Raw genomic sequence first — 26,611 nt, 5'->3', positions numbered from 1 at the left:
AAAAAAAAAATTTAAAAAATAAAAATGAACAGTTCAGTTGTATTTGATACATTAACAATGTTGAGCGACCACTTCTGTCTGGTTTCAGAACATTTCCGTCATGCCCAAAGGAAACCCTGTACTCATTAAACAGATCCTTCCCATCCCGCTGCTGCTGTGTCTTACAAACCTGTAATATTATCATAGACACAAATAGGGATGCACGCAGGCGTGCACAAATACATCCATGGTAGACACATAATCCATCTATGCAGAGATTAGGAAATTCCAGGTCTACCTAGCATTGGGAAGTTCCAGTCAAAGGACCTAATGGGTCCTCATTATATAAGCAAAGAACTATATGTTTAATGGATGTTTCTCTGGCAGGTAAAAGAAAAAAGGAAATATCCTTTTGCTTCTTTTTAACATTTCTCTGTATTTTTCTCAAATTCTCATTAGATACTAATTTATCAAGGAAGAAAAAAAAGACAAAAATCAATTGTTGGCCTTTTATTATGTAAAACTGCAGTGTTCCTCTTCTTGTAAAAAAAAAAGTTTCTCATTAATTTCTTTAACATTGAGAATTTTAAACTGCTTCCCGTATCTTAATATTAAACGATCATCTGGATTTTACATTTCTAGTTTTGAAGATTCAAAATTATTGAACTAAGTAATTTAGTTATCAAATACTTTTTTTCCCCTGGGGAAAAAAATCAAAGGGGCATTCTTACTGTAATTTTTATTGTTAAAGTAATTACTGTTGTTTATATTTATTTATGCCCTTATCATTCCAGAAAAAATATTTGAGGTAGCCAGTAGCAGATCATTAAACTGTATATCTTTAAAATCAAGAAAACTTAGATCAAATGAAAAAAAATGTCTGCAATTCAAATATTAGAGACAGTCAATTATATTTTAAATGTGCCTGAAGAGATGCACTATTTATTGGTGGTAATCTGTTCTGTTGCCCAGTCCCCTTTCAGGAATATTATTGCCCTTCTTGATTAACCCCCCATTTCCTTTAAGAAGTTTTCTTTGAATAACCCTGTTCTAAAGGGATAATAAATACTAGTCATTTACACATGTTTTCTAGTTGCTTGTTATACATCAGAGTTCTCCTGACTGGTTCCCAATGACAATTCTAGAGTCCTAGGTTTGTTTGCTTGTTTGTTTGTTTGTTTTTTATGTATCAAAGCACCTAGCCTTGTGCTAGCTAAAATCTCTGCTGTGCATTACATCAATGAAATATTGCTGGCTGGTTTTACTTAAAAGTTTGCCCTGTGTGTGAGAGAGGGGCAGATACTTGAATGGATAATAGATAAAGAAGTGGTTGATTGGACAGAGGCATTGACAATTTGAACACTTTTTTTTTTTTTCATTTCAGTCTGTGTCACAGAGTCATAGATTTGGTAATTATTTCATGTGGTTGCTTTTAGTTGAAAGGAGTTAGGGCATATGTTTTTTTTTTATTTTTTTAACGTATTATTTATTTTTGAGACAGAAAGAGACAGCACGAACGGGGGAGGGTCAGAGAGAGGGAGACACAGAATCCGAAACGGGCTCCAGGCTCTGAGCTGTCAGCACAGAGCCCGACGCGGAGCTCGAACTCACGGACCGTGAGATCATGACCTGAGCTGAAGTTGGCCGCTTAACCGACTGAGCCACCCAGTGCCCCAGGGCCATATGTTTTGACAGAAAAGAGATAATTCATGCTTTTTTTTTCCACCTTTGTAAATGGGAGCTGGGGTAATGATTTTACAGTATACCAGGGCAATGGTTCCTGTTCAAAACCTCACCAAATTGTAAACTCACTATTCGTAACAATTCTCTTAGCAAGCAGAAGATGAAGGCATCTGTTTCAAGCACCCAGGGTTAAGCTGATGCACTAAGCACAGCATAGAGTTCATCTTGTACTCGAGTTAACATTAGTAGATCTCCTTTACTAATACAGAAATTTGATCTCCAGATTCCTTAGACTGTAGGCAATTTGGAAGGACATTCTGATCAAGTGCTAATAATTCTGATTTGGAATGAAAACCCTAGCTAGATCATAGCCCCCCCTTTGTCCCCATCCAGTCATGTAAAATCTCTCCCAGTGTATAAGATGGGTGAGATGGTTGACTTCTTGGATAGATAATCTGTCTCAAAGTGATTCTTTTTTTAAAATTTTTTTAAATATTTATTTATTTTTGAGACAGGGAGAGACAGAGTATGAACAGGGGAGGGTCAGAGAGAGAGGGAGACACAGAGTCTGAAGCAGGTTCCAGGCTCTGAGCTGTCAGCACAGACCCCGACTCAGGGCTCAAACTCACAGACCAGGAGATCATGACCTGAGCCAAAGTCGGAAGCTCAACCAGCTGAGCCACCCAGGCGCCCCTGTCTCAAAGTGATTCCTAACTAAGGTAATGAAAACAGAAAGTCTTTATAATTTAAAATACTATGAAGATACTAACTTTCTATAATGATCAATCATATAATTTTACTCTCTTTTCCACTGTTAAGTTCAAGCAAAGAAGGTATCTAGAGAAGTACATATCCCCTTTTGTGAATTGTTTCTTTGACCATTCCTCTTGTCTTTGTAGTATCAGTTAGAACCTTGGTCTTACTGGCTTTTTATTCTTACTTGGTTGGGTCTCCACTTTTGAAAGTGTCTTTCAGCTTTTGTTTGACACAACTTTCTCTCTAATCCCTCTTGCTTCCTGGGAAGGAACATGTACTTAGGAATGATGGCTCTCAGGCCATTGTCTGTGCTTAATATAGACAAATGCGGCCCTGAAGACCTGGGATTGGAGGGACAGGAATAGCACTTTCAGGTTGCGCAAGTTCCAACTATAACATAACTGGCATTTTTCTTTGGTCGTGTTTTCTCTTCTTGTAAAGCCCTCTCTGTACCCTCATAACTTCTTCACTTTTCTCGCATTCTTTCAAAAGTGACTTCTTGAGAAAAGATCTGAGAACTCATCATGTTGAATTCTCAGCTGCTAGCAGAAGATAACATTTCCTGAGATGGAGGATGATTGGAAATATGTTGAAAAATGGGTTTGTGACCATGGGACTTTTTCCAGGGATATAGGTTTTTACCCCTCATGGTAATGTTCATTGATTAAGGTCTGCAGCATTGAAGTTACTTGTTTATCCCAGTAGTACCCAAACTTATTTGAGCTTACATCCCATTTTAAAAGACAGATCTATTAAATAACATCCAATGGAGGATATCAGCTCTAGTCTTTAGTCATCAACCTATAAACTTGAGTTCAAAAGGAAAGGGATGGGGAATATTCTTAGAACCCTTAAGTACGGACCATTATAGATCATTGTCTTCGCCCCTCAAACAGAGAAGAGTATGAAAATCTGTTTTGGCAGAACAATGAATGTTTATTTTATGATGTTATTCTTAGTTTGGCGTGTATCTTGTGTTCAGTGTGTTCATTCATTCATTCATTCATGCATGTACTTAGTCACTACTTGAGCCTGTTTCATGCCCAGTACCACACACACACACACACACACACAGCACACTTGCACATTTTTTCATAATATTTGTTTAAACCTTGTTGTTTCTGCGGTCAACTATATCGAACAGGCCTTCTTAGCATTCAGTTGACTATTGAAGAAACAATAATCAACACTGGAATAAACCTCAAATTGATTTCTCTGTTTGTTTTAGAATCCTAAAATTAGTTTTCATCTGGAAGATATGCTGCCCTCATTTAATTGACGAAACAATGCTTTCAGAGGTCACAAAGCTATTTATTGGCGTATTAACCAACACTATTTTGATGTTCCAACACCTCCTAAAGAAACAGTAGGTGTCGTCTTAAAAAAAGCACATAACTGGTTGCCAAAGAGAAAAAATAATGTTGAAATGGGATGTGATCTGTTAGAAATAATGAACAATCATGAATTTGATGTGATAGCGGTAGAGATAAAAATAATTCAGTTACATCTGTTTAAGGTTTAAAATAAGTAGAAATAATAATTAATAGAAATTAGAAGTCATGTTCTTCTTAACATTACCTTTAATTTCCAGTGAGCAGTCAATAAATAAGAGCTTGGAAACAAATTGGTTAGGTGTTTGGAACATATTAAAGAGTTGTGATGCACTTAACATCCACAGTCGTTTATGTGTGCCAATCCTGAGCCTGGTGAGGAAGCCAAGTCCCATGTGAATAAGTAACATAAGGAATGTAACCAGGAAGACGTCAGGTTTCACCTGGACCAAATTTTGTGCAATTAAGTGTTTCAAGAGATCTTTAGCCAGGTGTAACTTAATCAGTTTAAGGCATTCTCAGCTAGGGCCAAGGTACTCAGAATGTTGGCAGTGGGCATTCCTGTGATATACCACGTTGAAAGTAATAGCAAACATACAGTGTCTGCTCACTTCGTGCCAAGAGCAAGAGAAATGCAGGTGTAAAAATAAAAAGAAGTATTTGGAGCCAGAGGCTAGTACACACAGGCGGAACTATATTAACACTTCACTTGAATGCTGTAAGAAATAATATGGTGCTTTTTATCAGTTTAGTGTCCTGGTATTTAGTCCTGGGTCTGGGTCTGGTTTCACCGCTAAATGCCAATGTAACTGGCAGCAGATTACTTCACTTCTCTCTGACTTCAGTTCTGTTGAACAAAAGTATTGATACCTGCTGCTTCTTTGCTCAGCTTCATGCCTGGAAGACAGATGAATGGTCCTCCTGAAGCAGCACATCGGAGCCTCCTTTGTGCCCCCTGGACTGTGATCACCTTGTGTTCTTCTCTTTAGGCAAAGAGGCATTCTGTTAGCCCCCTGGCTGCAAAACAGTCAGGGCATATAGATAAGGGACCCAGGATTCACAAAGCTGGGTTTTGGTAGGAAGTCCATGAACACCCTGGAAAGAATTCTTAGCTGCTAAGAGATAATGGTGGAGAATGGTAGTTACAGTTCAAACTCTGAAACTGAACTACGTGATTTTGCCCATTTTGCCACTTAACTAGCTATGTGACTTTGAGCAACTTACTTAACCTTCTCTTAGATTCTTGTTTGTAAAATTAAGACGATAATATAACAGCAGTGTTAGTGTACAGACAAAATGAGTACATGTACTTTTTTTTTTCTGGAATAGTGTCTGGCATATCCTAAGTACAGTGTTAGCTATTTTTATCATCAACATTATTTTCTCATGCCAAGTGTGACAAGAGCTTTGGTCTGGTAGGCATTGGGACCAGGTCCTTTTCCACTTCTGGAGGGTGTTAAGCTATGATTTTACTTCTTTTCTTTGTTTCTATTTGGTAACTCCTGCATATTGTTACTGAGATGGTTATAGGATAATAAGTGGAAACACCTTAAAATCTCAAATGTTCTGGGGCACCTGGGTGGCTTGGTCCGTTAAGCATCCCACTCTCAATTTCAGCTCAGGTCATGATCTCACAGTCGGGAGATCAAGCCCTGCATCAGGCTCCGTGCTGATATCGCAGAGCCTGCTTGGGATTCTCTCTCTCCCTCTCTCTCTGCCCCTCCCGAACTCTGAAAATAAATAAAAAATTTAAAAAACCTCAAATGTTCTGTATCTATGATAGATCTAGTTTATCATATGTATGACTTAATATCTATTATATCATAACAGAGTAAGCCAAATCACACCTCTCCTGGGTGTTTAACTATCTCAGGTTTGCAATGATAACACCTTGAAAATCTTTCTAAAATAATAGAGCACTATGTAGATTTAAATTACAATAATATTATTGTACAATTATTAGTAATTCTTAGTGCTTTTTTAAAAAATTGAAACAGTATTTTTTTTCCTCCGTTGTAAATATTTATACATGTCAAAGGCTATATAGATTCCCTTTATTTTTAGAGTTTGAAATTTGATCCAGAGATTTGAAAAATATACTACAGCTAGCTATATAAAAAAATATAAGAATATCCTTGCCTTTTTATTTGAAGAAAAGAAAGAATAAGGTAGAGCTGCCTGCCCATAAAGAACACCAGGTTTTTCTTAGCTCCTGGAAGGGAGGCAGGGGTTGCACGCAGGAGGCACGCTTAATACTAGGTCCAGCTCACTTTTGCACTGTATAATCTCCGATCTGGCTGCAGAGGGGGTGCACTTGTAGGGAAAAGCATTGCTGCGGGCCACCCATGTCTTCGTGCTTATGCAACTCTGGAGCCTGAACCCTTAGGGATCACTCAGCGCCTCCTTCTCCTTCCTGTGGCTTTCTTTTGGGTCTTTGTGATGTCTTCCAGCTACAGAATTTGATTGGTAAAGATACAAACAAAGAAGGGAATTAAAATTCTCACAATTTTACTACTTCTTAACCCGGAAAAGGAAATGTGGTGGCTGAGAAGAGTCCAACTCTTGGCTGTAATTCATTTATAGGATTTAGCTTTATTTAATATACTGATCTGATCATGCACAGATCATCAAAACTCAGCTGACATGTAGAAAATGGAAAAATTATATGTGATGTTTGTGATGGAATGTATAGATGTATGTTCAGAGTAATTGTGTTCTTAAATATATTACATACTCAGGAATTTCTTTTAGGGGGATCATATATTCTCTTCGTGATGCAATATGACAGAGTGAAAACAGGTAATTACTTGTTAGTGAAAATAAAATAGGAATATCATATACATTAATGGTATGTTTCACACATTTCGATAAATGTGATTTTTTTTTTTACGATTACCAATAAAGATAGTTTGTGGAATAAAGAAACTCTTCTTACTAGGAGTTATTTTAGGGCATTTAGAACTATTTGGTTAATTCCTATAAAACTTTCAAGTGATTTAGATGGCCATAAAAGCTTCACAGTTTCAATAGCCTACACCTCTGAATGTTTCCATTTATTTATACCCATCAGTTTGTCAATATACTGCAGACATTCATGTGTTATCTCTAAATAGATTTCCTATTTATGTGACAACAATGCAAATTGGCTTTTAACCATTACCTGGAAATGAAGTAGGATTTCTTCCATTGGTAAATATTCCTGGACTTAATGTATGTATTGTTCTGAGAATATATCACGTAAATAATTTTTATTCCTATAGTTTGCTGTTGGTTTTAGTTTTTTGCACTCTTGGATTATTTACTGCCTGTTATATGCCCTTGAGCATTATTAACTGCCTTTAAACCTTATAATAACTTACTCAACTCCGTTACTTGAATCTGTTTATTAACCTTTTATGCCATTTTACTGCCCATTAGAATATTTAAGTTATAAAGGTAGAAAAGACTTTAGAAAGGAGAGTGCCAAGGGGACTGGATGCAAAGTCAGGGGCCCTGGGCTCTGTCCATTAACCTCTTCCTTTGCTCATTTGTAAAATAAGGTCGAAAGCATTTGAGCTTTAGAAATATGATGCTTAGAGACAGGACAGAGGGCAGCAGGTGAAAAGAGAAAGGAGAAGCTGTAAAAAAGTCAAATAAAAAGATTTTAAAAAAAGAAAAAGTATTAAAAATGAAGAGAGAGTAGAAGAGAGGGACCCAATTACCAATAATGTGAAACCACATGATCAGAAAAACTTAAACATCTGTTCAACTTTTATCGTCTAGAAAAAGTGATCACACCATGTCTAACTATAATTCCTTTGCCAAAGACACTAAGGGCTAAGGACAGAATTGCAGTTGAAGAATTTCTTCTGCTTCCTACACATCCAGAAACCGAGAGTCACAGATACTCTTGCCTCGTGTCCCACTTGGTACAATTTGCAGGAATTTTGGCAGATGGTTCTAAAAAGGACTTTAAAAAATATGTAGTAGTACAAGGAACTCTAAAAATAATAAATAAAACTGAAACGTAAATATCCTGCCATTCAGTAGCATCAACATTTATCACCACCCTCTATATGCTACGTACTAGGGATACCTAGAAGTTGCTTCTGTAGCTAGTCCACCAAAGGACTTCTAGTTCTTGCAGCCTAGAAAGAGTATCAGTTCTTAAATGGGCTGGCATTATTGTAATAGGCAGTCTAACAGACGGTGACATGTTACCCAGGAGGGTATGGCCCAGGAGGACTCTTCACAGACACGCATGGGTCTAAACCAGTGCTCCCAACAGAACACTCTGCGTAGTTAGTAGGAAAGTTCTATGTTAGTGATATCCAGTATGGTAGCAGTGACCACATAAGGCTGTTGAGCACTTGAATTATGTCTAGCATGACTGAGGGAATGGATATTTAACTTCATGTAATTTTAATTAAGCTTAATTCAAATAACTACATATTACTAATGGCTAGTATACTGGATAGCACTGTTCTAGACACTCCTTAAAAATAGCAATAAGCAGTGACTAGGACTTACAACAAGATATAAATAATAATACCATATATTGAGCGCCCACAACAGATTAAGAATTATGCTTGACGGATATTATCTCTAATGCTCACAAAAAGAGTAACTTCATTTCACAAAGGAAAAAATTTGAGGTTCACGATATCACCATCCAGCTCACAATTAATTGTGAGAGCTGGAATCTGAACCCAGTTGGTCTAGCTCCAGAGCTGGATAATTTCTACTATTATGCCAAAGACTTTTCTACACTCTCTGAAGACTCTTTCAAGTACATCTTCCCCTTGGTTTATGGATCAGTTAGGAACATACCTTTCACTTGGTCACATGGCACGATTACAGAGTCCATATTAACTCTTCTGAATGTGGAGGTATCACTGCCCTGAAGCTTTCTTTTCTCTTCCTGTGTGACCCATGTCTTTCAAACAATATTGTAAGAGTTGAGAGTCTAGCCCAGTTGTCTGAGTAGTGAGCTGATCTACCTTTAAGTATGTTTCCCCATTAGATGCTGGGAAGCATCAAAGCATATGCCTAGGTTTGTGAACATCACACACAGCACACTATAAACTCTTGTCATTTGCGTGTTTCACTGTCACAGTTTAGAATATTTATAAAATCTTCCAAGGTCTAAACTAGTAAGTGAACCCTGCTAGCACTTGGGCCTCTGAGGCATAATTCTGCTTTATTTTCTACTCATTATGGAGCATACAGCAACTCTCTTTAAGGCCTGGAAGTCTGTTAAAATTCTGTGTTCAGATGGTTCTTGCAGAATCCCAAAGGGGTAGTAATGGTAAGGAATTTAAAGGTACATTGTACAGCCCAGTGGTTATCACCCAGCCCCACTCAGTTGACACACCTCGTGACACATGGTCTGTAGCCACTTCTCTTTATCCCCTTAAAATTTAGCTTCCCACTTCAGGAAGCAAGTAACATGAATATGTATTGGTTTTACTATGAACATGCCTTATCACGTTTTACTTTCTTAAAAGGTAATTATGAAACCCCCATGAGAATATTTCTATAAAGTATGGTCAAAGTACAGCCTTGTGTTGATAATTTAAAATGTGTTTTTGGGGGTGCCTAGTTGGCTCAGTCAGGTAAGCATCTGACTTCAGCTCAGGTCATGATCTCGCGGATTGAGGGTCCGAGCCCCAAATCAGGCTCTCTGCTGTCAGCAGGGAGCCTGCTTTGGATCTTCTGCCCCCTTATCTCTCTGCCATTTCCCCCAACCCTCTCAAAAATAAACAAACGTTTAAAAAAATTTTAATGAAATAAAATATCTCTTTTTGCCTTTTAAGAGCAAGAAATTGTGTTTGTTTTTTTTAATGGAAAGAATATGGACCGATGACCCACTTAAATCCTGCCTTTACCAGTTAGTTGATTGGTAATGTAGAAAAGGTGGCTTAATGTTCCTAAGTCACATTTGTTCAGATAATCAACATAATAGCAGCACTATTACTCAACTTTTCAATGGCATAAAGCTAGTAAATTTGTGGCCTAACCACTGAGGAAGCTACAGAGCAGAGTGAAAAAGAAAGAAATCCAAATTTAACTTTTTTTCCCCTCTTTCTACAATGGAAGATTTTATTTTATTTTTTAATTTATTGTCAAGTTAGCTAACATACAGTGTAAACAGCATGCTCTTGGTTTTGGGGATAGATTCCCGTGATTCATCACTTACATACAACACCCAGTGATCATCCCAGTAAGTGCCCTCCTCAATGCCCATCACCCATGGGGGAAGGGAAGGGGAAAAAATAGTTTCAAACAGAGAGGGAGGCCAACCATTAGAGACTCTTGAATGTGGAGAACAAACTGAGGGTTGATTGGGGAGGGGGAGGGATTGGTTTTCTTTTCTAATAGGCAAACGTTCTATTTAAAAGAAGGTACTGTATTATTTCTTTGATGACTGAGCAAAGGATAACCAGGAACATTGGATGGAACTGCTAATATAATATAGTAATACTTCTCAAAGTACAACAAAAACCAAATACATAGTATGAAAATGTTTTTTTTTATTTTTATCAGTGCAGGGGTTAGTGTTATCTAGAGAGATTTGTTAAACTCAGATTTCTGTATGCATGGTTTTGTTTTAAATTCAGAAATGTAAGAGAAAATATAATGGTGCTAAATTTGAACATAAACTATACTTTGCCACTAGTTTGCCATGAAGCTTTTATTCAACAGATAGTTCACTAAAAGAGCTGCAGCCTATGAGCTTTGGGCCAAGTTTCCCATTTCCAATTTTGCAACCGAAATTTCACACTTCTTTGGTTACTCTTGTGGGAGGAATCAGAATGCCAAAAGTCACCTTGATCTAAGCGGCCTTATCAGAGAAAAACTAAGTGTAGATTTTTGTTTCTCGTTAGACTTTTCTGATGTTTCATAGATAGGGTCACTTCAGTATACTGAACTAGAGTTTGGGATTTTTATTTCATTTTTCATTGGACTGATTTTTTGGTGTTAGTCACTAAAATGATTCTAACTATTTGAAGGTATCTGGGACGTTTGGCATTGTTCTGTTATATTAAATATATATATATTTAGTTAACAAATCCTCTTTCTAGTTACCTAAAGTAGCACAATTAAAATCAGTTGTATGTGAGCTTTTCTTATTGAATTTAGTGTCTCTATTAAATACATTATTGAAACCCATACCTTGAAGTCTTTTGATTGAGAAATTGGCAAAATAGTTGACTGAAGTAAAAATAATGAAGCAGCTTCCTGGTCATCCAGGTTACTAAAGATGAAAATATTTAGGATAAATTGAAGTATGAGCATTATGATCAATCTGTTTTCATAAATATCATCTTACACCTCTACCACTATTTTTAAAGAAACTAACCTAAAATAAAGTGCCACTGATAGCTGTGCACAGCATGTAGGGCAAATTGCGGATCTTGAGCGGTTGCTTTGACCATTCCATTTTCAAATTTCTTATTAAAATGGAGGAGGGGAGCTGAACTAAATAAAAGTATAGGTGTGCCTGGCTGGCTCAGTCAGCAGAGCATGTGACTCTTAATCTTGGGGTTGTGAGTTCGAGCCCCATGTTGGGTGTAGAGATTACTTAAAAATAAAGTCTTTGAAAAAAAAGTACAATAGTTCTGTGCAAGGTGTATTTATATAAACAGTTCTATAGGGCACTTTACCTTAAAGGTCATTTGAAGTGGGAAAGATGCCTTTTTACCATAAACAATGGTCCATTTCTTGTTAATAAGATTTTCATCTTATATGAAGAGTCTTGGGGTGCCTGGATGGCTCAGTCGGTTAAGTGTCTGACTCTTGATTTTGGTTCAGGACTTGATCTCACAGTTCATGAGTTCGAGACCCGCATCAGGCTCTGTGCTGACAGTGCCTGTTTGGGATTCTCTGTCTCCCTCTCTGCCTGCCCCTTGTTTATGCAGGCAGTACTTAAGAATTTTGAATAAATGATCTTATTCTTAGGTCTTTGAACTCGATCATAATTCATAGTCCAAGTAGCCTCCTTATACATGAGTAGAATTACCAAAGATATGTCCTTATCTCCCAGAAGAAATATCAACCAATTCTGCCCAAATCGGGAAAAAAGGTGAAACTTGTTAGGTGCCATCACATGGTGTTGACTTAATAATATACATGACATGTTTAAAGTTAATGTAGTAGAATATAATTAAAATTAAACTATATAATCCTTGAAGAACTTATTTCAATTATTTTCAAATACAAGATGGTTTAATAATGTGGGTCACAGTTTATTTTCACTTCTACAGTGCATACATTAATTTCTGAAACTTGGGGTGATACGTAGTACACTTAGCTTGTATTAATACCAATGGCCAAACAGCTATCCGGCTAACAGCCTGTACTGTAGATAATATCACAGAGGCGATCTGATTTTCAGTTTCCCCTTTCTCTAGATAGTAAGGTTTCCTTCATCTTGTTATCCTACTCTCAAGACCTCCTCTAAATACATTCAGTAGCATTTCCCAAACGGTTTATTAGTTGTATAGTTCCCAAGAAAATGCTGGGTTTCGCTTGACAGAACTTTAGGGTATTGATTTGTTTGGGGGTTCCTGGGTTAAGGTTTATTCTTTGTCTCTTAGGGATAATTGAGAAGATTTCTTCCTTTTTGTAAGCTCTGTGGAAATAGAAGGAAATAGACATTTATATATTTAAAATGTGAGGAGAACTAAAAAATAAAGTGAAGTATAGCCCATGTAATATGGGGCTTGTATCCCTCTATGACTTAGGAAAATTCCTTGTTTTCTAAAGCGTGCCTAGGTTTTTCTGGTTTGTTTTTGTTTTGTCCCATCTCCAGGACCTCCCAATTTTCAAGGGCACTGTGGGGCATATGTAGCATTTATTTGATGTATGTATGTGTATGCATATTTTGCCACATCTGTCTCTGCGGACCTATCCTTTGTGAAATCCTAAACCTTGTATTAATGCTTAGTTTGTGATTCATGGTGTTCTGAGAGCAATTATATAATTTTTCTTAGGGTGTTTATTCGATGTGCACTGTAAAAAAATGGGAGTATTTTTTGGTAACTCTGCAGTTGCCTTTTTATTGGTGAATTTCTCTTTCTTTTGCTGTGACCTGTGAATATCACTGCAGGCTCTCTGCCAATTTTGTGAGCCTCTGCCTGCTTCAAAATGGAGGCAGGAAGGTATCCATTTTCATCAAGAGGATGACAGTGTTTCAGTCTCTCCGACCATCTGGAGAGAGGAACTTTTGGAGCAAAAGAAAATAGGGATTTAAAAAAATTATATTTAGCAGAAAAGGCAAGGGGGGAACCAATTAAAGTTAAACTATACCTTATGAATTTATGCTTTTCCACTATGCTCTCTTCTTTAAAGGAAACCTAAACAAGAAAATACACAGGCTATTTTTATAAAGGACTGGTTCTCCAACTCTCATGAGTATTAGTAAACGAATGTTCAGTAAATTAGGATTTTGGCACACTTTTTTTAAGTTTATTGCACACACAAATATAATAAGAGCTGTAAAGGAGTGCTCCCCCCTCTTCCTGTGTACATGCTGATTGTTGGTGGTCTATGTAGATCTGGGCTTTTAATGGTCTTTTTTCATGCAGCTCTGCAAAAAGCTGACACTATGGGAATTTAATATTCCAAGATGTATTTGTCACTTTCTGTGGTCTGGATAGTGTATTCGTTTTCTGGGTCTCTGTCTCTTTCTCTCAGAAGTAAAAATTTTAATTCAAAGTTCAAGTAAAAGGGAGAGGCTTGACGCATGCCCTTCTGTTTTCACCTTTCATGTGCTCAGAGGCTGTCTATGTTTAAAAACAAACAAACAAAAAAGGATGCTTGGACAGGACAGCCCTGTGGGTATTATATAATACATTTAACAAGACATAGTTCGCGGTATTCTTGCCTACGACTGGAAAATATCCACCCCTCCCACCCCCTGGTTTTCCAGTCACACAAATATACTCAGCATTTGTTGGTGGTGGTGGTGGTGATGGTTTTTCTGTATTCTGGAAGGGGTAGTGTTCTAGGGTTTGACAGATCTGGGATGGACATGATAGAAATTTAGCATTTAGTGCCTGCTTCTTCTCAAGTAATGGACCTTGAGGTGCTTTGTTCAATGCAGCAAGGAAAACTAAATTGTCTCTCCTTCCTCAGGTCTATGCTCCATCAGCAAGCACTGCCGACTACAATAGGGACTCGCCAGGCTACCCTTCCTCGAAACCAGCAGCCAGCACTTTCCCTAGCTCCTTCTTCATGCAGGGTAAGATGCTGCCTCTTCTGCGGGGAAATCCACTGGGCAGAATCTCCCCAGGTCTTCTCAGGTCATGCATGGGGCAAAACACTGCTGAACGGATCCTCAAGAAAATGGAATACTAGGCAAGCAGAGAATATTGAAGGCCATGCTCTTCTTAGGAATTGAATTAGTTAAAAATGAATCAATTAATTAAAACTCTACTAAGACTTATTTTTTTAAGTTAAATCCCCTTGAGCAATGATGAGTTTAGATAAAACTGTTTGGCTTCACTTAGAACTGATGCTTTGACGGGGATGGTCTTCCTGACGGATCATTTCAGCGTCTTCACTCCCCCAAGAAGAACGTATGTGTATTTTTGGAAGTGTTTTGGTTCAGTGTGTATTTTGAGCATCCTGGATGTAGCCAGCTGGGAACAAATTGTCCTTATGTATAACTTCATATAAAAATTTCAGCCACTTATTAATTTATAGGTAAGAACAAGAGTCCCATTTAAGGTGAAGCAAACCTATCTGAAGACTGGAGTATGATTTCATTACACAGTGAAAGCTCCATCCCAACATGCAAATTGATTTTGGGTAAAAGACCCAGCTTTTTTCCCAGACAGTTTTAGAAAATTACAGTTTCACAGTAGATAAAGTATATTTACTTTCAGTTGTGCAGTATATTGAATTAACTGTACGTTGATGTGTGCCCCCTGAGCTTATACTCTCGCCACTGCTGCTTGGAAAAGACCGAGGTGGTTAGAGTGACAGCACCTGCCTGTAAGAATAGACTGTCCAGAGATGCACCTAAGGCTTTGTCCCCAGTAAGCCTGTGACACTTGTTGTCAAAATGTGATGATCTTGTTGCCAAGTTAATACTCTGAAATTTAGACATGGAGTTTGCCAAGAACTCTTGTACCTGTATGCAGAACTTTTAACTCTTCCTGCCTGGGTGTAAAAACCTTTTTTGAGTGTGCCTTGGCAAAGTGCCGTGGGATTTCCTTTCCATGCTACTCTGGGAAGGGCCATATCATGGGAAGGGGAGCGCCCTTGGAGCAGTGAGACCAAGGCGGGGCAGCTAAGTGTCTCACTTAGCTTGCAGTGGACACACTCAAAATCATTCTGATTCAAAGGGCTTTATTTTCTTGTCCTTCAGAGTGTTAGCTTGTTTTAGGTTGTGAGTTCACATGTGAAATTCCATGGAAAATCTATGAAATTGAATTGAATGGGTCTCTTAGGATTGGAGAGAATTTGTTCCACACATAATAGAGCTCGTGTTCAGAAGGGTCCTTTATCTTTGTGACCTGTCCTAGGTGTAACTCACCAAGGGACACAGGGTATGTCATTTCAGTGTGTCCTCTGCCATGACAAAAGCCTTATCCCCGTTTGCTGTAAACAAGCAGCCACTTAGGCATCAGCTCCCCTCTTTTATGACCCACCGGAGAAACCATACCACTGGTGCTTGTAGTGATTCATCACTCAAAGCAGTTTTTCACCGAGAAAATTGGCAGGATAGATTTCTTCTGTCTGCCTTCAGGAAGGTGCTTGCATAGACTGCACACCGCATGGGAGTCAGATAGATTAAAACAGCAGGCTCTTCTGGATAGCAGACCACGCAAAATACGGGGAACAAACTTGGCTTTTCTGCATACGAATGCCCAAGAAAGCAAAAAAAAAAAAAAAAAAAAAAAAAAAAAAAAAAAAAAAAAAAAAAAAAAAGTTGACATTTATGATGAGCACAATTAATTTGCACACATCTAATTCTATTCTTTCCAAACAACATTATGCCAGATCATGGGATGTGATAAATATTAATTTACTGTGAAAAGCATAATTTATGTAAACTACGTATTTTTATAAGACTGCACTAAGCAGAGTGTTGTGTGTTAACAAATCCTAAATGTATTTCCGTATACCGCATCATGTTGTCAGAATGTTTCAGGAGACTCTTGTTCAGTGATACACATTCTCAATTTATTTGTCATAGATGCCATCTATTTGAAATGTTAGGGCTTTAACTTCATATTTGAATTTAAGGTGACATCTAAACTTCCACTGTCTGAAGGCTAAGTCTTCAGTACATGAATAATAACTTTTTGAAAGTCCTGTGTTTTCACATTATCATCACAGAAACAGTATCCCATCCGGTTCCTGCAGTGAGGGGGGCATATGGTGCCCTGAGGATTCAGGGCTTAAAGAGACATACAGTGCAGGTGAAAGATATTTACAGAGTGGCAGGAGCATATCTCAAACTCACTACTATGTGACCTCTCATTTTTCGCTTGAACTTCCACCCTCTAATTAAAACTCCTGAGTTGTCAAAAACACAGACATGATTTTTTTTTTTTTAATTTTTTTTTCAACGTTTTATTTATTTTGTTTGGGACAGAGAGAGACAGAGCGTGAACGGGGGAGGGGCAGAGAGAGAGGGAGACACAGAATCGGAAACAGGCTCCAGGCTCTGAGCCATCAGCCCAGAGCCTGACGCGGGGCTCGAACTCACGGACCGTGAGATCGTGACCTGGCTGAAGTCGGACGCTTAACCGATGGCGCCACCCAGGCGCCCCGACATGATTTTTTTTTAAGAAGTCTATTGATCATTCCTCCCTGTCCTTAAACTATTCCAGTTTTTGGAATTCTAATTTCTGCATTTAAAATCTCAGTGAAGGAGAGCTTTGTGGTGTATGGTGGCAGATTTAACTCATGCATTGCTTAAATTTGCAAAAGGTTTTTATTAGACAACACATACAGATGTTAAAATAATCTTATTTTCAAGGAGGCAGAACAGGCCATGCTGTGACCTAGCTGATGGTCCCACATTCAATTGATGTTCAATAATTTTAGTTAAACTATTAGAAGGGAAACTTTGAATTCAGCAACCACATAGATTTCCACCCCCCCAACCCCCACCGACCACCTTCATCTGAGAAACCCAGCCAAACATTAGTGACCTCTAGTAATAACCTCCAGGCCAGTAGACCCAGAAAAGAAAAAGAATCTATAAAAATGTTTTTAATATGGTGTTAACAAAAAATTAACTTAATGTTGAAAGGTACTTCATATAATGACCGTATCATTTTAAACCTCTATTTAACTTACGGTTTTATAAAATCCAGAACCTCTCAAAATTGTCTGTAGCATAATATTTAACTTATGATAGGTGTGTACCCTTTCAATGGCTACTGAAGCTTAAGATAGCTATAGAACTATGTGCCAAAAGAAATTTCAGAACTGTGTATCTGAGAATCCTGCTCCCTTTAAGTCACAATGCAATTTCAACATTAATTCTATGTATGTTACGAGAAAAAAATCTGATCTCTTAAGTCTGAGATGTTCTTTTTCATTATTACTTATTTCTTTGTATGCTTTTAAAACTTGTGAACTTATCAACTCTGTAATGTGTCGAGAATTTTATTTTTACCATGAAATTTAGGCACAATTTCACTTTTAGTTTTTGTAGAAAAAGAGGTCAGGGGACTTCTAAGAAATGTTTTCTTTAGTATTGTTTACCTTGCAGACTTGACATAACTCTACATAGAAATGTATTGCGTTGTTCTTTTATAGCTGAATTTTTACTAAGAACACTGCCTATGGTAAATATTTACATTTGTTTAGCGATATAGAACCACTTGGGAAAAAATGAGGCTGACTGTCTTCTGATGTAATCAGTGAAACAGCACAAAGACCTATACACAACAGGCAGCCATTTTCAAGTATATGAAAAAACCCTATTCTGTGAGGCAAGGCTGAATGCCTCAGAAAAGTCATGGTGTTCTTTGTCTTTTACAGATGGCCATCACAGCAGTGACCCTTGGAGCTCCTCCAGTGGGATGAATCAGCCTGGCTACGGAGGAATGTTGGGCAATTCTTCTCATATTCCACAGTCTAGCAGCTACTGTAGCCTGCATCCACACGAACGTTTGGTAAGGGCAGATTTACATGATTCTGGACACAACACAGCTAGTTTCTGAAATCTCATCCTCTGTCTTTCCATGCGTGCACACAAGGACTCTGTAAATGAAAGCAAAAGTGGTATACACCCATCATTCTTATATTGTGTCTGTGATCAAAGACCTACCTAAATCAGAACACCTTTGTAAGCCCTTTCTGGATTCTCTTTGCTATTGTTCTTCTGTTCGTTGTGTCTTATTCTGTGCTTTCTTGACGACAGTGTTAGGCTCCTTTGGCACATAAAGACACAGTGCATTTGAGTTGCAGAATTTTAGCTATGGTGGATCCTTTTACTTATTTATTTTTTTTTATTTGCTGTCTGTAGTTTTGAAGAATATACTGCAGGGGGCAGGGTGACAGTCAGTAGACTGAGAGTAGGTGACCTGTATCTCCCATGGGCTTTTCCACTTCCTCTTTCCGGCTTCTGTCCCTGGTGACAGCTTTGACCCTTGGTGCCACACCCAGAGGAAAGAGTTCCTGTTTCCCATACAGTCCACTAGAAACAGCAACCATGGGGTTTCCGTATAGATCGGATTCCCAATGTTCAGTAGCTTAGCTATTGAACTCCATACTCCCCAGCCTCCCCCTGATGCTCCCTTGCCTTACTCAGTTGAAAAGTGCTGAGCTGTAGAATGTTACCTTGTTTTCATTACCGGAGTGGCCACTCCACCCATTGCCTACACTCATCCATCCTAATGTGGCACTTTATCTTGAAGGAAGCAGTGTTCATCTGATCATCTGATCTTTTCTAGCCTCAAAAACTCCCACAGCCCAGAATCCACTCATGAACTTAAGTCTATCATTATGTGGAGGAAAGACTGCTTCTAGATCATGAGTTAGGTTTGAGATGCAATTAAGGTGGGGACTGAGCCCCTTGGGCAGTAATATAGCTTTAAAAATGTATGAAGCTGTAATCCTACAGATACAAAAAGGATGTGGCCTATCCAGTGATCCTTCCTGGTACCTGTGTCACTACTCTTCGTCTTGAAATTGCCCCTTTCTCTTCTCCTAACACGAGATTCATGTGTCTTTCTCTGTTCTGCTATAAGACATAGTACTTTCTGGATTTCTGTGGTCTGTCCTCTCTTTTGCTTAACCATTAGAGATATAGAAAAGGTAACTTCTATACTATTCTGACAACATAAAAACATTCCAGAAGTTACAGTTTCTGATATCTTTGAAAATACCTCTGTAGTTAGTCCTAGTTGTGGTCAGTTAGCCTATCTGTTGAGGAGAGGCACATGATGGAGATGGAATTGGCCTTTTGATATCATCTGCCAAGTTTATATCATCTGTAAATCAAACTCTCTCAAATTTTAGCACATCTTCAGTAAATAGCAAATAATTTGCAAATTTCATCTTCTCTCCCCTCCTTTCAGGTATTAGAACAAACACTTAAAGAAATATCAACTATTACTATACTAGAATTTCTTCTTGGCCAACATCCTTATTTCCCATCATCATTTTCCACTTCTCTAAGGAACTCGTGACCAAAACTTCATGTGTCCTGTGAGCAAGGAAAATTTTGATTACAAATAAAAGATTTGGCAGTATTAACTAACATAACATGGAATGTCAGTTCTTCTAAGAGTTGTCCATTTGATATTTTCCTTCCTTCTTTCCTTCTCTTTCTTTCTTTCTTTCTTTCTTTCTTTCTTTCTTTCTTTCTTTCTTTCTTTTCTTCTTTTACTGTCATGCTGTAGAATTTTGAGGTAGGTGGTTTGATTTTATCCCAAATTCACTGCATGGGCGGAGGTATCTTTAAAAAATGCTCAAATGCATAAAAAGTGTAATTTTAAAAAGGAAACCAACTACATTCCTTTTAGAAAAAAAATTTGTTGGAAACCATAAAACCAAAACAATATTATCAACCCAGGAAGAAAGATTATTTGAAGGAGTAGACCAACAGGTTATATCAGATGCTATCTTTGTAATGTCATTTATCTGTCATAGAACCCAGAGTTTTCATTCTTAAACATGATTATTTAGCAGTTCTTAGAGATACAAGGTTTTTTTTTTTAATGGTAAATGAATTAGGTCTCTGGTAATGTATCCTAATGAATTTTCTCACTGGTAGGGAAACTGTTGGATTATTATATCTAGTAATCATTGTAATTTCAGTATTCAACCATTTGAAAATCTCTCATTGAAATGCCTTTCAGAAATCTGACACTGATTAAGAAAAATGTGAGTATGTAGTAGGCACTTAGTGACTTTTCACTTGAAAATAATGGTAATTCCTCACAATTTTTGCCTGTAGCTTTGGCCAGTCTCGTGCAGAACAAAGGCATTGTCTAAGGAAAAGAAGAGATTTGGGGGCATAATTGGGCCAAACTCGTATTGTCTGTAAAGATACAACACTTTAGAAATGTTACTGTCTTCATCTCTTTATACCATGCTGTAATAGGATGTGTAGAGCCTAAACTCCACACATTTCGGTCGTAACCGTCAAGACCCCAAGCTTGATTCTTCCAATCCCTTTTATGGTTTCAGCCTCTACAACGCAATCCCACAGCTAATCTCTACTATGTCACAGAGGTACATACAGAATCACTCAGAAGAATGGAGTTTGTGGTTAAGCTTTGGAATGGGTTGTTGCAGATTTAAGTTTGGAATGACTTGGCCGAGTTCTGTTTAGAAATAGAATAGAGTCCTCTGTCTGGCATGGTTTAGGCATGGTCTTTGCGCCACAGAGTGAAATAGTCCTAGGAGCCTGGAAGTGTATTATAAAAGACAAGTTCTTTTATTTTTTGTAACATAAACCCTTACCCCAGTGATTCTCAACCAGGTGTGATTTGACCCCCTCAGGGAACATTTGGAAGTGTCCGAAGATGTTCATGGATATTATGACTGGGGAGTAGGTAATACAGGAAATCTAGCAGATAGAAGCCAGGGATGCTGGGAAACATACTACAATGCATAGGAGAGCCTCCCACAACAAAGAATTGTCTGGCACAAAAGATTAATGGTGCCAACATTGTGAAACCTTGCCTTAGCCCAAAGCAGGATTTTATTCTTTGTATGTGCCACTGCTTATTTTCTAATCTTTGAATTGTCACCCCATAAGTTGCTAAAAACATCACTAATAGAAATATTTTCAGTACTTTGTCAGAAGGCTCCAAATATGCTATAATTAATTGGGTATCATAAGTAAACATAATTAAATAGTAGGCATGTAAAGCCATAGCTCTTTTTCAGTCTCCCCTTTCCATGCATAGCAAGCAGGGCAGATGGCATCAATAGCTGGAGTAAGAGAGGTTGAGGGCACCTGTCATCGATGGTCCCTAAATACGTGGATTGCGTTGGTTTCCCCATTAAAACCTATGGGGTGGGACTTTTTCTGTCATTCTCTAAACACAGGATTAACCCTCTGTCTGTTAAATCTTGAATTAGTGCCGATTTTACCCCAGGTTAAAAGTGTGTAGAAATTTTCCCTGATGTGATAATCTTCTTCCTGCTTCACCCTGTGATTATATACTCATTTAAATATTTTTCAAAATTCTTTTCCACTGTTTTCATTTTTGCATATCTGGGACTGATTTGTAAAGCTTCTCTATTCTTCAGAAATTCAGCATGGAATACCACTGTGTGGAAATGAAGGCAAACCACCTCTTTCTTTCAGTTTCCTCCTTCTATGTTCATTTTCTTTTTCTCTACTTTATTACAGTATTTAGCTCTCGAGCAGAGATAGTTGTTGTAAGTTTATGTTCTGTGACTTCCCCAGTCTTTTGGGTTAGATGTACTGTGGAACGGGCCCATTGTATTGTTATTCAGAGAAAATTTCATGGACTACTTGGGATATTTTGTAAGCAGCAAGTAGAAATGAGCTTAACAGGTGGCCTAAGGAATTTTGGGATCAAGCAAAGAGTTCCATAAAATTAAAAAGTTTAAAAGATTTTCTTGGGAACTTGGAAAGGTGAAGGTATCATCTCAACCTTTTCACTGAAGTTGACCTTTCAGTTGGACTATTTTATGTAGAGTTAATATGTATGTAGAGATAATATTTTCAAGGGCACCCACCATGTCATTGGCAGATCTAACATAGGTTCATTTTCTAGACTGTTTAGTTCTCTCTCAAATGAGTAGTATTTCAGTCCACTATTTATTAAATGCCAACCAATAACCATATGTTCATTGAGTGTATAAGGTAATTATGTGGTCAGCACTCAGCCATGAGCTATCGGATGCACAGGTATAAGCTGTATTCCCTCCTCTTAAGAAGTTCACAGTATAGGTGGGAATGCACTTGGAACAGAAAGCAATGAAAGGCAGCATATAATTAAGTGTTAAATGGCACAGCGCAGACTGTGAGTGCATTAGGGATTCAGAGAAAAGAGATCATGCAAGAGTTGGAAGTTAGAAGGAATGCTAAAGGAAGAGCTAGAACCCAAGATGAGCCTCACAAAATTAATACAGAAGTACCAAGACACCAGGGTTTTACTCCTATGAATAAATGCCTGGGCTTTAAGCACCCCTGACTTTTAGCATCATTTTCAATCTCTAATTTTAATAGAATCTCTACTAATGATGTAATAAAAATCCATAGCTGATTAATATATTACATATAAGAAAAAAAGTGTATTGTACCCAAAATAGTTTTCCTTTACAGGTCTGTAACACATTCAGATATCTATGAGAGTGACTTTCCAGGGTACTTTTTTATCTTGAAAAAGGAAATAGCTTGATGTATTTTTGTAAATAACCATGTCCCTGTTAGTGATCTGCTCACTCCCCAGCAGATCGATCAGTAGCAACAAATTTGCTTCTTTACAGGCTCTGTGATATGCCCCAAGAAAAGCAGCTTATTGGACAATTAGGATAATAATTGAACTTAAAGCCAAACTTAAAACAAATGATTCTGTAAAGATATGCCTTTTTCATAGTCAGCTATCTGGTAGATTGCTAATGAGGAGAACATGGAAAGAAAGAACTCAAATCAAATCAGTCCTTCTCAGTTTGTTCATTCCAGTTTAATTCAATAGAGTCATTGATTTGTTTTACATACTGATATTTATAAAGGTATTTAATCATTGGTAGTTTTAAAATTTTTTCATTTACCATTTTGTTCTCACTAGAATTCAGGAAGGTGATCCAGTTTTGCAGGAAGAGGATTTGAGGCTGACTGTTTTCACCATTTAGTGTCGAGAAGTTCAGGATGAAGTGTAATGTCAACCCCATGGGTCATGATATTGTTTTATTCATTGTACCATGGAATCTTTCTTACTTGATCAGTAGTTCATACAAAAAAATTAATAGTGGAAACAGTCTTTTACATTGCTGAAATCTCAGAGATACTTTTAAGCAGTAATTTTTAGATTCAGAGACTATAATCATTTCTCACTGTCCTGTATTGCCATTGTATTCTTCTGCATTCGATGCAAACCCAAATAACTATGTGTCTTTGCATTTTATTCTTTGAAAAATGAAAGCTGTCAAATATACTCTTGGATATTTTGAAATTCTAAGAGCTATCTCCTGCAAAATGAAGAGTTCTGAAAGAAGTATTAGAAACCTAACCCATTAAGTATTTTATGGTTGAATATGGTCTCTTTTTTCTGCTTCCTGCTATAGAGCTATCCATCACACTCCTCAGCAGACATCAATTCCAGTCTTCCTCCGATGTCCACTTTCCATCGTAGTGGCACAAACCATTACAGCACCTCTTCCTGTACGCCTCCTGCCAACGGGACAGACAGTATAATGGGTGAGTCATGGAAATGTCGATTCTGACGCCGACAGTCAATGTCACGGCTTAATAATATAGGACCTCTTTTTTCTTCTCGTCATCAAACGGCAATCAGGCAATGAATATCTGTCACGTAACTGAATGAAAATACATGAACCAAACAGAAATAGGCATTGGCTTGTCTATAATCACTTTTTTTTTTTGTCATAAGAAACTGAAATTTGGCTACTTTGTTCATTGTGAGGTATTAGATTGAACAAGGCTTTCAGTAGATCCAAACTACCTTGCTTCTCACATTCCCAAACGGTGAGCAAAATGAATGTTTATAAGACAAACCGCCGAAGACTAATAAGATAGAGGGCAGGTTAGCTCCTAATAGTAGTTATTGACCACTTCCCAAGCCCCAGTCACCGTGCTAGGCTCTTACCCATGACATCTGAAGACTAGCTCCTATGAAATTCACAGGAGATTATTAATAAGGCTTCACCTCCTAGAGAACGTGGCATCGTGGAGTCCTTCAGAGGAAACGAAGCGTTTGCTCCCTTACTGGAGAGGAGACACCTGGGCATCAGTGGGCCAGAAGGCATTCACTGCTTTCTCTCAAGCAGATTTACTAAGAAGTTGAGGCCAAGCAGAGCGCTGCTGCCAAAGAACTCAGCCGTCATCCCTGGTTTTTCCTGATGTCCATTGTGATTGTCTCTCTGGACAAAGGATTCCTCCACCGGAGGGAGGAGCTAGGCAGGTGTCCAGTTGTCCCTGGAGGAAAGAGTCCCAGGCTGGGGAGGAGGCAGTCACCCCTCTCCAGATGCACCTTCAACAACTCAACGACTCCGCCATTCCGAGGAGCAGGCCAGCCTGGTGCTTCAGGGTCTCCTAAAACCTCAGACTTCCCTGGTTGCCACTGCTCTGGTACTAGCTCACACTCACACCCTGCTTGGCCTCAAGATCACTTCTAGTGGGTCGCTGATGAGAACATAAACTGTTCATTTTCGAGAGAAGAACGTGTGGCAGAATAATCCTGCCGTTTATTCCCCTTAGCTCTTTGCAGTTTTTCATTTTCTTCAGAGAGTCCATAGGACTTGGGAAAGTGGTGTGAATCACTTATGTGGGAGTGTTTTTGATGAAAGGGAAGAGATGTACTTTGAAATGTTGCAGATATAATTCTGCCTAAATAATACACTCCCTGCTTATTCAATAATGTATTTCACACTTGAGACTAACCACCTAGCAGCCCTTCGCTATCATGTCTCACTAAGAAACAAATTTATAAGAGTTTCCATTTTTGTAGCTTTTCATAACAAAGCTTCTACAAGTGTGTTGCATCAGTTTGACCTTGGAGAGCTATGGACAGAGGTCACATGGGGAAGTTGGGTTAGCTATCAATGCAGTTTTGGCAGATTTGAAAAACAAGAAGAAAGAAAGAAGTGCAGAACTGAAAGAGTGAGGAAAGCATATTTCACTTCAATGTGGTTTGACAAATGGAAAGCCCCTCTCTACAGTCATGAGGTCTAGTTATAAAGAAGGATGACCGGTCATTCATCCTCTTACACGGCAGATTTCCTGTCTACTTGTGGTTTGAGTAATTTTCTTTTTTAGGAAGGTATAAAGGTGGAGCAAAAGCTTGAGTTGAGGAAAACATACTCAGGCACTGTCTGAAAAAAAATTTTGTTGATTGATTGACAAAACAGCCTTTCTGGGAGAGAGGCACCGCAACTTGGGAAGAAAGAGATGTTATGAGATGGAATAATCATTTTCCATGAGCTGTGGTCAGCATGGCCACAAGTCTCAGTGGGAATGAGATTTGCTTTACTTAAGATGGTTGACTCATCATTAGCGTGTGGATGAAAAGAAATGTCTGCTCTCCTTCTTCATCTGGTCTGGACAGCGTGGAGCAGTAGGTGACTACTGCATCCTGACGGACCCACCTCTATACTAAAGAGGGAGTGAACTTGGTACATAGACCACAGGGCCCTGTTTAAGTGGAAGGAAGGTCGAGGCAATGATAAAAGAGCTTTAATTTTACGAGAAAAACATGAGATTTCTGGAACCCAGGAAAAGGTTTTTAAGAATAACTTTATTACATAAATTATTCTGTAATCATGGGTATACTTGTCAAAATCTATTAGCAGAATGTGAGAAAGCTTTATAATCTTTTCAGGAAATAAGTAGACATGGTAATTCAGCTTTTTGGAGGAACAGACCTTTATTAACTTGCATAAATGCAGTTATTACTTAAGGATTATGTTAAGGGAGAACATTCTAGAATGTTCTTTCTTAAAATAATATGTCCTCCAATTTCTTATATTAAAATACAGAGGAAAATTTAAATATGATAATAAGCCTTAGTATTGCATGCTGTCAAATGGCTCATGTTTCTTCACACTTTAATTTTCCTAGGCCTTGGATGGATTTTCAGAGTGTGGTAGAAGTCAGGGAAGGCAGCATGTCTGTATAACAAGAAGAGAAGATTTTTCTTCTGATGTTAGTGATACTTCCCTGACAAACAGTATGGATTAATAGGATACATCTGTAGACTTTTGAAAATATTTGGCATATACTCACTCATTCTGAAATGCAGGAAATAAAGAAATATTACATTGCCTGTATCTCAAAGAACAAACAGAGCTAATTAAATAATTGGTAAATAGGGAACACATAGCCTGACACATGTTTGAGATTACACACATGATTCTGTAGAAAATGACTATAAGCAATACTAATGCCGTAAGAATGGGGTTCAAGCACTAACACATGGACATCACATTTTTCAAGTTTTCTTGGTAAAAAAGTGCAAGGCAAAGCAATCTTTTCATAAATGGCGTTGATGTCTTAGGAAGCTAGCTGCTTTTTCAGTTCAGATCATGGCCCCACTTCTGAGTTTCGCGTTATAATGTGTCTTCCTGGAAGTCAGTCAATGTCCTGACCTGCCCCTAGAGCAACAAAATGCACGTGGTGTGAGATGTAAGCTCAGAACCCTCAGAAGGGAGCCCCCTGGAGTCACTTTGCCCCTTTTGCCCCTGGTTCT

At 38.1% G+C, this 26,611-nt stretch overlaps 1 protein-coding gene across 39 annotated transcripts in view; it reads left to right on the top strand.

Moving 5' to 3' along the window:
* TCF4 (transcription factor 4) overlaps window positions 1-26,611 on the top strand; it is a 359,573-nt gene that overhangs the window by 290,204 nt on the left and 42,758 nt on the right. For all 39 annotated transcript variants that reach the window (XM_086683047.1, XM_086683058.1, XM_086683075.1 and 36 more), the window contains 3 exons: window positions 13,869-13,974; window positions 17,739-17,872; window positions 23,472-23,604. In XM_086683047.1, the coding sequence (XP_086539173.1) occupies window positions 13,869-13,974; window positions 17,739-17,872; window positions 23,472-23,604 (373 nt within the window). The remainder of the gene's footprint in view (window positions 1-13,868; window positions 13,975-17,738; window positions 17,873-23,471; window positions 23,605-26,611) is intronic.

Source organism: Puma concolor, chromosome D3 (genome assembly GCF_028749965.1).
Source record: "Puma concolor isolate L17-30 chromosome D3, mPumCon1.1.hap2, whole genome shotgun sequence".
NCBI classification, from domain to species: Eukaryota; Metazoa; Chordata; class Mammalia; order Carnivora; family Felidae; genus Puma; species Puma concolor.
The sequence above is the reverse complement of the archived record's forward strand: the minus strand, read 5'-3'. Positions and strand labels throughout refer to the sequence as shown.